The sequence below is a fragment of the Ambystoma mexicanum genome, chromosome 11 (assembly GCF_040938575.1).
Source record: "Ambystoma mexicanum isolate Mex_15411 chromosome 11, UKY_AmexF1_1, whole genome shotgun sequence".
NCBI lineage: Eukaryota > Metazoa > Chordata > Amphibia > Caudata > Ambystomatidae > Ambystoma > Ambystoma mexicanum.
In genome coordinates this window covers 406,290,111-406,302,862 of record NC_090934.1, presented here as the reverse complement: position 1 = coordinate 406,302,862, position 12,752 = coordinate 406,290,111, and the positions used below count along the sequence as shown (strand labels likewise).

Here is a 12,752-nt window from a genome sequence, read left to right as displayed (position 1 = left end):
TTCACGTAGAAATCTTCCTGGTTGAAGAACACGCGCAAACGGATGAAGACGCGCGATCAAAATAATCCACACGCGCAAAAAATCCACACGCGCAATAATTCCCACGCGCAATAGTCCACACGCGCAATAATGTTCTCCTGCGAGACACGCGAAATAAGAACACCCGCGCTATTGAGTTCAAACGCAACGAAGTGATTCTCACGCGCACAATCACTCGCGATGGAAAAAACACACGCGCACTCTCATGGCACGCGACTAACAGATTCTCGCGCTTTGTACCCCCGCGCTAAAAATCACACGCGCTTTGTATTTCACACGCGCTAAAAATCACACGCGCTTTGTATTTCACACGCGCTTTGTATTTCACACGCGCTTTGTACACTCGCGCTAAAAATCACACGCGCTTTGTATTTCACACGCGCTTTGAATTTCACACGCGCTTTGTAGTTCTCACGCAGCGTATAGCTTTTCGCGCAAGGATCACCCGCGCAATAAAACACACGCGCGTTTAAAATGGCACGAGACCAACCTCTACTCGCGCTCGGAATACACACGCTAGAAAGCACGCGCTCACTTGAATACGCACGCGACAGTCAAAATCTCGCGCTAAGGAACACCGCACTGGAAACACAAGCGCACTCCGATAGTTCAATAGTTTTAGTAGAAACACTACTTTTAACGAATTTTCAAGGAGACTGTTATTGAGATGAACAGATTTACAGTAGAAATAAAGTCACTTATCTCCTGAGCGAATTCACAAAGATTTCCTGCTTTTCCTATCTTCAAAACGAATTCCTGCCAGCTGAAGACTTCTCCTGAACCCCCAAGAAAGTAGCCGCTCAACTGCTGAGATCTGAAGGATAAAATCCACCAGGCCTAATACTAAAGCAGGAGCAGCCACTGAACACGTCCTCTCAGATGGGGTTTTGATGATGAAAGGCACAGAGTGACAGTTTAGAATGTTCATTGTTGTTCAGCATTGTCTTCCAGCCAATCAGAGCTGTCACTGTGAGGCTCCATCTTGCCTTGGGTCAGAACCAGGATTCTGAATCAACAAGTTAAGGCCTAACCAACTATAATGGAAAACTTCCCACCCACACAAAGCTAATCTGAAAAGGATAATAATAAAAAGGAAACTTGAATAAGAGAAGGAAACCTGACAGCCACCCTCGACCTGGGGGTCAATAGAGCTGCGTTTAGGCACCCCGTCGGCTGTATTGCAGGTGTTAGGGAGTAGCCCTTCGGCCATTGTGCCAGTAAAATGGTGTAGACCCGGTACAAGAACATTCTGGTCCCTCGACAATGCGCCCGGGTGGATCCGAGGACCCCTCGACCTGAAGGCCGGTAGCTGTAGCAGCCTCAGGGGCACATGCCGGTAGAAAGACGGACCTGGCCGGTCCCTCCGCGTGGGAGAGTTCCTGGAAGGAGTCTCCCTTGCGGGGTGTGCTGGAAAATATTGGCCCTACCTTGGGCCTGGTTCGATGCTTGACAAAGTTCTTGAGATCCTCTGGAGGCGACCTCTGGAAGAGCTCCCTCCATCTGGCTAGTCTGTTCTTCAGCGCCTTCGAGGACAGCGAGTCACACGCCGGACATGATTGCCAACCGTGGTCTGGGCCAAGGCAACGTAGGCAGAGGGCGTGGGGGTATGAAGTTGGGAAGAGCCTGTTGCAGGATGGACACCTGCTGAACCCTGTAGAATTCGACATGCGCTGGGGAGGAGGACGACTCCTGAGGACTAAGTACCTGAATGATCAGACAAAAGAATCTGCGCGTGGAATTACATGGCTGAAGCGAAAACCAGGAGTGCTGGCGAATTCAGCCTGTTCCCGTCGACGCGGAAAAGGGGACCGAGGTGTGGCGCGGCACCCAAGGGCCGAGTCAGGGCAGCGCATGCTCCCTGGGCCGTGCCCCCAGACGCTTCTAAATTTAAAAGGGAAGAAGGTTCCGTCTCTCGTCCCTTGGAAGGGACACCCATACAGTATGGAGGGACAGGACGTAAGCGTGAGGACGATATCTTTAGGAGAGCCGTTAATTGATTTGACTTTCTTAGCATTGCCTCAGATAAAGTGTTTCCACTTATTGGAGTAACAATGTCTAGGGTTGGTTTTTGTGCTTCCCCGAGTGGGTCCATACATCTGAGGGACTTTGAGGTGTCCAAACGACTTCAGGAGACAGGCTGCTAAATTGTTGGAGGCACAGATGCAATGTTTCCCCTCAGTCAGCATGTTGAAAAGGCATGGCAAATTCCTGGGAGGGGAGACAGACATTCCCATGAGATGGGGAGAACCATGGCTGTCAAGCCCACATTGGTGCCACAAGGATCATGACTGGTTCCTGGTGCATCTTGCACACTATCCTGAGAAGGGGAAACCAGGGGTTGGGGGTGGGGGGGGGGGTGGGGTTGGAGGAGCGTAGGCAAATCTCCCAGAACATGTTATCCAGAGACAGTTCCCTTTGGAGCATTTGTGGGTACCTTGAGACTAAATCTGGGCATTGGGCTTTCTCCCTAGTCACAAACAAGTCAATGTCTGGAAAACCCCACTCTGCAAAGACAAGTAGAATGTGCTCTTGCAAGCGCCACTTGTGCTCTAAATGTAGATCGAAGTCTCTGCTGAGCATATCTGCCAGAGAATTGTGCTCCCCTGAAACATGTTGCGAGGAGGAAGAAAATGTGTTTGAGTGCCCACTTCCAGATGTACTGGGCTAGTTTGGATAGTCCTACAGCAAGGTCCCCCCCCCTGCTTGTTTGGGTAGTAACACGGCCATGGTACTGTCTGTAAAGACGAGAACTGTCTTCCCCTGTAGATATGCTTGGGAGGCTTTCAGGGCTTTGAACACTGCAAGCAGTTCCAACAGATTGATGTGTTTGGAAGCTACTGATGGTGACCACACGCAGTGCGCCGTCTGAAGGAGGAGATCCTGATGCCCAACAGGTGCGTCCATGAAAACAGTGGTTTGGACTGCAGGGGTAGTAAAGTTTGTCCCCTGCATAAGGATTTCCTTGGACCACAACTGCAAAGACTGTACAAGGGCAGTCGAGACAACCACTAGATCATCCCAGTGGCCCGACACCATTGCCTCGAGCCTCCTGAACGGGGAGCGCAGGCGATCATGTGGAACTAGGAAGACACCACCAGCCCTAGCTTCCACAAGGCCTTGAGTACGGTTACCCAGGGACTGGTTACATAATGAGGACAAGCCAGTCTTCCGTCCCCAGACATGTTCCGTACGACTCTGGTAATGAGCCAGTCGTCAAGGTAGGGATACATGGGGATTGACTGCCTGCGCAGGTGAGCAGCTGCTACCGCTAGTACCTTTGTAAATACCCTTGGGGCAGAGGCAATGCAGAAGGGGAGAAACTTGATCTGATAGTGTGTCCCCTCAATCTTGAACCCAAGATATTCTGTGCGCTGGGCACATTGAAGTATGAAAGTATGCATCTTTCGTGTCCAATGTGGCCATGTAAATCCATGCCGCAGCAGTGGGATTACTTCCTGAAGAGTTGTCATCCTGAATTATTGTGGTTTGACATTTGTTCACAGATCTGAAACATGGCGCATGTTTACATCCTTTTTGGGAACAAGTGCGTACATTCAATAAATTCACTTGTTTACCTGGAGATGAGGGACGACTTCGATGGTGCCTTTTTCCATCAGGACCTGGACTTTGTCCAACAGGATACACAGATAGTCTGACGACAGTTTGCTTTCGGGTGGGAGATAGCGGGGTGGCCGGAGAAACTATTCAGTACCCGTGGGCGACTGTCTGGAGTACCCACTGATCTGATGTGATCCCCTCCTATGCGTGGGTAAAAGATGTTAAATGTCCCCTGACAGGGGAAGTGTGGAAGTACCACAGTCATTTGGCAGTGGAGGCTGGGGAGCCTCTGGAAGCAGAGTTTCTTCCTCAGACTTTCCCTTGTCGAAATCCTAGTTGTGATTAAAAACCACCCGAGGAGCCCTGTCCAGAGGCCCAGTTGGATCACCCCCAAGCCATACTGTCCTTGTGGAGAATTGGGGGCGGCCTGCGAAAGGGCCGGAAAGTGTTAAACTCTTCACTGGACCAAGGGATTGGCAAAGATCTGATTGAGCGATTTTAAGTTCTCGTGCTCCTTCTTGGCAGTTTCCAAGGCCTCATCCACCGCTTTTCCAAAAAGGTTGGCATCCTCCACTGGCTTGTTAATGGCGGAAGCCTGGGTCTCTGGCTTAAACCCTGAATTCTTCAGCCAGGTGTGGCATTTGAGAAGGGTCCCATGGGCAAGGACATGTCCAGCAGTTTGAGTCCAAGGTATTTTTGAGATTATGGGTGACCTGCCGCCCCTGCGCCACCACGGCTAATCGGCAGGTGCAAGCAGGTTCTGCGACATCTTGGAAGCCGTCCTGGACGAGGCCCCACTGAACGTGACTTTAGCTTGCTAGGTGTGTGGCATTGTTGGCAATTTGGGGGGGTGGGAGAGGCATTAGAGGTGGTGACACTTGCCATGGGTGTACAGTTTCTTGCAGTCCTTGTCAGGAGGGGAATCCGATGAGGACAGTGGCACCCCTTCCCTTTACTGTCTAGTAGCGATGGCCTGGGAGTCTGAGATGGCATGGCCCCTGATGTACAGCGGGTCTGAAGGAGCCGGGCGGAATATTTTCACCACACAGGGATTGACTGCACATGAGAGCGATGGTGTGAGCAGAGCGGGCGAGGCGCTATTTGGTTCAGTAACGGGATAACTTGGCTGACTGGGGTCTTTTCCTTCAGAATACTTTCCATGAAGTCCGAGACAGGGACGGCTTCCTACATGGTAATCTTGAAGTGATCAACATCCTTATTTAGAAGGTTATTGAAGAGCAGATGGTCACCGATGGGCAACAAATCCCTGGATTGGGTGACCAGAGGAGCATCCAGCAAAAATGTTTGCCAGGTTCATAGGGGGGGGGGGGTGGTGGTTTTATGCCACGTGCCCTGGTCATCCACGGGTTCCAAATCAATGTCCTGATCAGTAGCATCCTGGCTGCACTGGCTAGAATCCTGGACATGTGAAGCGTCCTAGCTAGAGTCATCCAGGATGAGATTTGAGCACCAGGAGAGTGGAGCCTCTGCAACATAGGAGGGACAGGACACGGATCAACATCCCTATGTCTTTAAAATGTCCTCAAACTGGCCTGAGAAACCAATGAACTCGGCCATCTTTTTCATACATGCTTCAAACTTGTCCCTGGTCCATCCAGAGGAGCCAAACGCTGTGGAGATGGCACTGGGCGACGATGCAGGGCCTTGGAGAGAGAGGCGATGAGGCCGAAGGATAGTCCTCTGGCAAATTAGAGGCCTTCTTGGGGTCTGAAACGTGCAAACTAGCTGTAGAAAGCTTCTCCCCAAGCTTTGGGAGCATTTAACGAGTGGGCCCGTTCCGGTGCTACTGAATTTGAGGCCATACATTTAGTGGTGCTGCACACTAAAGAAGCTTTACCGGCATGTGTAGGCGGGTGTGCAGAGGCACCGAACTGCGAGGTTCGAAAGGCCCCGCCGGGGATTTTGAGGGGCCAGCCGGCATGACAACGTTACTCAACAGATCTGCTGGAGGAAGTTGCCTCGTCTTACAGATGCTTCGTCTGAGGCGCCGGCAGGTGAGTGACTCAGCCTGCATTGTACAGGACGCCCACCGTTTTGTACACCTGCCTTTCGGGGTCTTAGGCCAAAAGTGTTTGTAGGCTTTACAGTGAATTTCATGATCATGAGGAAGACACTGATTGCATTGGTGATGGGTGTCTTTCCAAGGGAATTTGCCGCTGCAAGATGGGCAGAATTTAAAAGGCCTCCTCTCCATAGCAGAGGGAAACGGCAGCCGGGTAATGAAAATGCATTTTCAAGAGAAGTTAGTACGAACAGGGCCCAACTCTCCATACTGTGAAGGCCAGGCAGTTAAGGCCACGTGGTAAACAGTGGCCGAGTCGGCAGACAATATCAGGCGAACAGCCGCCGAGTAGTCATTGAAGGCAAGCGAACCGCCAAAGAACAGGAATACGCAATACAAAACTCTTTAAGAGCTTGGCATTTTTTGCGACAAACTAGTTAAACAGGAAAAAACAATCTGTGGGACCTCGGCGTGTGAAGTTACCACTAGATGTCTGACTATATGCACAGCATGTGATTCTAAGCAGATTCACAAGCATCAGAAATATACATGCACAAACTTTGCCCCAAGACACCAACACAAAGGGAAAAGAAAAGGACAAAAGCTAAGCTTTTCATTGGACTTCAAATTGGCATGAAAGCCAACAAGAACATACGTTAAAGGTTGATTAGTGAGTAATCCAGTAACACAAAGCAAACAAAACAGCCATGCAGAGATCCTACCCTAAGCCAGTGGTGGTCTAACTATTTTATGCCAAGCCCCACCCCAACCAGGAGTAGAAATGTTGCTGAGCCATCCTCTTGAGTAAAAATATCGCAGCTGCCCCCCCCCCCCCCCAGAGGCCATTTCGATATGTATCAACTGACAGTGGACTCACATGTATATGGTCTGACTATTGTCATCCTGGCCAACATTATGTTACCCAGCCCGCCACCTAAATTAAGCTCCCTGCCCCACATTCGAAAACTTACAAGGAACCTAAAGAAATTACTGCCGCACATTTTCCACACTATCTTCCAATCTGCAGCCTCTCACCAAATTTTCCGATGCAGCTTCCTTGGTAGAACATCTGACTGCACCCATTAAGTTATCGATGGCCTGGCCCCCCCCATCAATATATAACTGATCAAACCAACTACTAATAACCGCTGGTTCTCAGAAGAAATCATAACTGCTAGACAAGTCAAAAGGGCACTGGACAGAACCTGGCAAAAAAAAAAAAATTCCACTGCATCCAGTCTCTCAGCCTATAAAAAGTCTGTATTGAAATTCAGGGCATTGATCACCTATGCAAAAGCCATCTATTACAACAAAAAAATAATTAATGCCCAGTCAAACGTAGGAGAAACTCAAAATCTTAGCTGAATTTCAAGATCTCCCAGTCCCCAATAGTGAGGTTATAAATAACTCTGCTTGGTGCCAACATGTTCAAAATAGCTTTATGTCCGAAATTGCAGCACACCAGGAAAGAAAATGAAACTCAATTCCTGTGATTCAGGTACACCGGAACTTTGGTTCAATGTCACTACCAGTCATGACAATAATATCCCCTCGTTTGCCTTCAGTCACTAATCAGAAGAACAAGTGCATAAGGTTGTTCAGGACCTTAAGGCCACCTCATGGCCAAGTGATTGCCACACTGACATCTTTAAGGACTCGATGCTCTTGTTCCCTGGCTCACCAGGCTAAGCAACCTATCCTTTGATGAGGGTATTGTTCCTACCTCTTTGAAAACTGCTTGGGTTACTCCACTGCTAAAAGAGATGAATTGGAACCCTTAAAGACAATTATAGGCCCATAACTAATGTGCCTTTCATTTTAAAAATTCTTGATAGATTGGCCTACATTCAACTACAGGATCATGTGAAAAAACATAACATCTTAGGCACACCAGAATCTGGCTATAGAGCACGGCACTTGCCATGTTTGATCTTAAGTCCACCCTGGCTGGCATGGCAGATAATCATCCCGCATTACTGATGCTGCTGGACCTCTCTGCAGCCTTCGATATTGTTGATCATGCACTACTGGCGACTAGGCTTGGAGATGTGGCCAATGCTACACCTCAGCCTCCAACTGGATTGATTCCTTTCTAGGACCCCGCAAAGTACGGGTTTGTGTGGGGGAACCATCATTCTTCCCCATCACACAAACCGGCGGTGTCCCTCAAGGTTCCTGCTTGTCGCAGCTTCTTTTTAACATCTATATTCGGCCTTTGCTTGATCTGTTGAACAGCCTGGGAGTCCAATATACCAACTACGCTAATGATACCCAGGTGGTCCTTCAGCTCAGCAGGCACTACAAGCAGGACCTCATTGCTCTTAACACCATTTACAATGCCATACAGAACTGGATGGCCCACAGCTCCCTAGCCCTTAACACTAAGACTGAACTCATGATCGTAGCCACCAAGAACACGCAGTGTAAGCTCACTCCAGATTATTCAGATTTCCTGATTGCGGATCACACCATTCTGGTTTCAAAGAAAGTGAAAACCCTAGGAGTAATCCTAGATGACAAACTGTCAATGAGGCCTCACGTATCTTCTATTAGGTCGGCATGCGGCTTCATTAACAAGCGCGTACAATACATTCGACCCTTCATCACTTCTGAAAATTGTGCCTAGTTGTCTACGGCATTAACTAACTCCAGGCTCAACTACTGCAATATTCTGTTGGCCGGCACCACTGCTCTGAACATTAATGCCCTTCAAGTTACACAAAATAATGCTGTACGTAACATCTTCGAGCGTACTTGTCATACACATCTCTATATTCAGGAAAACCCTTCATTGGCTCCCCGTTAGGCACAGAATTTCTCACAAAATTCTCACCTTAGCTCACAAGTGCCTATTTTTCTCATGTCCCTTATACCTATCTGATCGCACTAAGAGCAAGAGGTCCGCTAGAAATCTTCGTTCATCTATCACACCCACACTGGTTCAGCCAAGATTCAAAAATGGTTCATTTTGGTGGCGCAACCTTTGAAGTCCAAGCTCCACTTCTTTGGAACTCTCCCTGCTTCCCTCTGACAACTATACAACTATGCCTCTTAAAAAGGCCATCAAGACGCACCTCTTCAATCTCAGGCCTGATTCAGTTCTCTCTGCTTCTTTGGCCCGAGCTTGATTTGCTTGTCTGCAAGTCCAGTCTTGTTTTATGTGCGCCTTGAGGCATGTGTGCATGGTACAAAAATGTAAATGAATAAAAATAAAGTATCTGCCTATATTTTCTATAAAGGCAGTCACTGTATGCCCTTTTGGAAGAATCTTGTGGCCACCCCCCTCCGCCCCGAACACCCTTCAGGCCCCCCCCCCTTATGGGGCCAGTCCCACAGTTTGCAGACCACTGCCCTAAGCTCCCCCTACCCATCCCAACCTCTCCTGGCCCCTTATCAGGTGACCATCAGATCTACCCCCCCACTTATTCAAATAGCGTACCTCAAACCCTCTTCTGTGGCCTATCCAGGGACATGCAGGCCAATAAGTGTTTAGCAATCTGAACAGCAGGTGAGGTCTGGAGAGGTATCTGCAGCATTGTTGCCCTGAAAAGGTAGGACACCAGCATCAAGCCTACGCCTTGCAAGCTTAAAGGAAAGGTCACACCAGCTGCCCAGCCAGAGGTTTGGAGTCAACAATGCAATCAGCAGAGTTATGGTATGGAAACCGATTTCAATAAACCATGTTATCGAGTCCCATCACATTCATCAGTCATACCCCAGCGTAGACAAAGCTTAGTTAGCCAACCAACATACATTTGCCGTTGCACCAGAACACCTGTATTCCTCTGTAGGACATTTTCCCCCACTAGAGCACCCTACCATCGCACACAACTGTAGAGATGCAAGCAAGTTCAAAATATTTGGTTTACAACAAGCATATAGTCCACAAAAATAAATGCTGCATCAACAGATTTACCCACTACATGAGCGACAGAATCCAACAGCAAGCCTTACCTTAGTGCCTTCCTCAGTGACTCTGCACAGGCAACAATAATCTTTGGGTTCTTGTTGTCAAGTCCTTTCAGCAGTTCTTCCTGCACAGGCTCCCCCCGCTCAATTTCTACATACATCAGGCATATATCAATGCCAAGCTCCTTTGCTCTAGCTTTTGGCTGGTTGTAGACTTTATTTACAACTCCAGAAACCACTTCTCCAGTTGCCCTAAAACAGGTAGCAAACTCACATTACTATTGGTTATCAAGAGCAAGTAGGGCACATCAATTAGCATTTATGGTTAATGAATAAACATGGCTTTTTTCAAGAACATTTAGTTTGTATCCACTACGTACAAAAACCAAGTCGAGCAACGCACCAGTTAAATGTACATTTCTTTATAGCATCGACACACATTGGACATCCAGCTTAGCAGGGACAGACGTCAGAAAACAAATAGATTGTGTGATAATATCACAGAAATTCAAGTAACTCACTGTAGTGACTAGAGAACTCAGTCACTAGTCCCCTTTCCTCCATCCTTGTGGGCCGTCGCCCAACATGGGCGCAGTACCAGAACCTTTGTGGCAGCAAAGAATTGAGCTTCCCTTTAAATTTAGTATAGGTGCGCAGCCTCAGGCATAGGAATGCCCTGCCGAGTCCCCGGCACCTTACCTCTGTCCCCCATGAACACATTGGACGCTTAGATAGTGGGTTACTCTTAGTACATATTAGCCCTTGGCATACTAGCAGGTGAAGGCGGGTGGGACGTAGGAGGAAAGGGAACTAAGAATTAGGAGTACTCTAGTCACTACAGTGAGTGACTTTAATTACTCATACTTCCTGTCCCTCTACTCCATCCTTGCAGGTGATTCCACTGTACAAGAAGACATGCACTAGATTGTATCTGCTTAGATTCACAGGCTGTGCATATAGTCCGACATCTAGTGGTAACCGCAGAGTATTGTATCTTGACTTTCGATGATCGAAAGTGGACGTCGACATGGGCGTGCCTGTAACACTATCCCCAACGTGACGTGTAGTGTACCTAAAATCCCTCACGAGTCTAGGTCCCTCAGATTGTATTTTTTCTGATGTGGAGGAGCCTTATGACTATCTTGAGTGAGTACAGAAAAGAGAATAGTACCAGGAGCTTGGAGGAAGTGTGTGAATCTAAGAAGATAAACATCAGAAATGCTATTACGGTAAGCAATGCATGTCTTCTGATGCTTGTTAATCTGCTTAGAATCACATGCTGTGCATAGACTAGCGAGCAGTACCCGGAGTTGGAGGTGGGATGTGAGAAGGAACAGTAGTGAAAGAGACGTCTTAGTGCTGCTTGTCCCACCTGAGAATCATGCCTAGAGTGAGTGTCTAGGCAATAGTGTTTTGTAAAGGTGTGTACAGAACTCCAGGTTGCCGCTTTGCAAATGGACGCTATGGGAACATTTGCAATGAATGCTATGGAAGCCCCAGTGCCTCGAGTAGTGTGCTCTAGGCTTGAAGGGAAGTTCTCTCGTAGCAAGAGTATAGCAGAGAGTGATGCAATTGACAATCCACCCTGAGATGGCCGATTTAGAGACAGGATTCCCCTCTACCAGCTGCCACTGAAACAAACTGGTTTGTTTTTCTTAGTGGTTTAGTTCTTTCCAGGTAATACAGGACTGCCCTGCGCACATCTAGTGTGTGTAGGCTTCTCTCTGCCATGTTAGTGGGGTCCGCCATGTTAGTGGGCTTCTGGAAGAAAGTCGGAAGTTCTATAGACTGGTTCACATGGAACCTGGAAAAAAATGTGGGCGCAAATCGAGGATGAGTGCGCAGAACCACCTTATCTCTGAACTGTAACAAAAGTGTCTAGACCTGAAAGGGCCTACAGTTCACCAACTCTTATTGAAGTGATTGCCACTAGGAAGACTGACTTAAGTAAGAGCTTTGTGGCTCGCTTTATGCATAGGCTCAAAAGGAGACCCCATTGGTCTAGTTAATACCATGTTCAGGTCCCATCTAGGAGCTGGGTTAGAAATGGGGGAAGGGGGTAGGGGGGAATGAATCCTTTTAACCCCTTCCATGAATACCTTGATAACTGATATCTTCCACAACAAACCCTTTTGTTGGGACGTAATGTAGGCTAAGAGTGCAGATAAGTGAACTTTCAGGGAATTAAAAACCAGGCCAGAGTCAAGTAAGTGATTCCGGTACAACACAATATGGGTAGGTGAGCAGTCAATGGGATTGATGCTCTTGGAATTGCATCAAATAACGAAGCGCTTCCGTTTGCGGGAGTAGTAATGTTGGGTGTTAGGTTTTCTTGCTTCCCTAAGTATGTCCATGCATCTTTGAGGAAGTTGGAAGTGCCCAAACTCTATGACTTCAAGAGCCAGGACGCTAAATTCAGAGTTTGCAGGCATGGATGAAGAATTTACCCATTTGTCCTGAGATAGCATGTTGTATGGGCAAGGCAGTTTCAGAGGAGAGACATCTCCATCAGATGGAAGAACCAGGGTTGGCGGGCCCAGCAATATCATGGTGACTGGTTCCTGGTGCATCTTGTGCACAATCTTGTGGAGGGGGGTGAGGGGTGGGGTGAGTAATGGGGGGGGGGTGGCGGGGGCTTAAATTTCCCTGACAATGTTATCCAGAGATCGTTCACTTTGGATCGGTTCTGAGGTTACCTAGAGGTGTAATTTAGGCATTGTGCGTTCTCCAGAGTTGCGAACAAGCAGATCTCTGGGAAGCCGCATTCTGCGAAACTGTTGGACGATGCTTTGTCTAGTCGCCATTCGTATTTTTTTTAAAACCTTTATTTAGCTTGACAACACGCAAACAAGAAACGCGCATGGTATGAAAGCAAGATACAATCATATACAGTGAATACAATACTGGTACATAGTGGGTATATCACACACACTGGTTTCTTTCTGACAACAATTGCCTTATCCTAGCGAGAGCATTAATCCTCTTGAGGCTCAACTATTGTAATGCCCTCTACATTGGAGCAAATAAATCCATCACACACCAAATTCAAATTCTTCAAAACAACGCCCTACGTGCCGCCCTCGGTGTGTCCAAAAGATCGCATATTTCAAAGATCAGGCGTCAAAATAATTGGCTGCCCACCCAAAACAAAATCCACTTAAAAGTAGCGTCCCTGGTCCACAAGGCCCTGAACAACGCCGCACTGAGCTATCTCTAACAAACT

The 12,752-nt window shown here is 48.0% G+C and overlaps 1 protein-coding gene across 3 annotated transcripts in view; it reads right to left on the bottom strand.

Annotated features, from left to right (window-relative positions):
- Window positions 1-12,752, bottom strand: part of CKAP5 (cytoskeleton associated protein 5) — a 1,593,334-nt gene that overhangs the window by 1,464,562 nt on the left and 116,020 nt on the right. For all 3 annotated transcript variants that reach the window (XM_069623197.1, XM_069623199.1, XM_069623198.1), the window contains exon 4: window positions 9,575-9,781. In XM_069623197.1, the coding sequence (XP_069479298.1) occupies window positions 9,575-9,781 (207 nt within the window). The remainder of the gene's footprint in view (window positions 1-9,574; window positions 9,782-12,752) is intronic.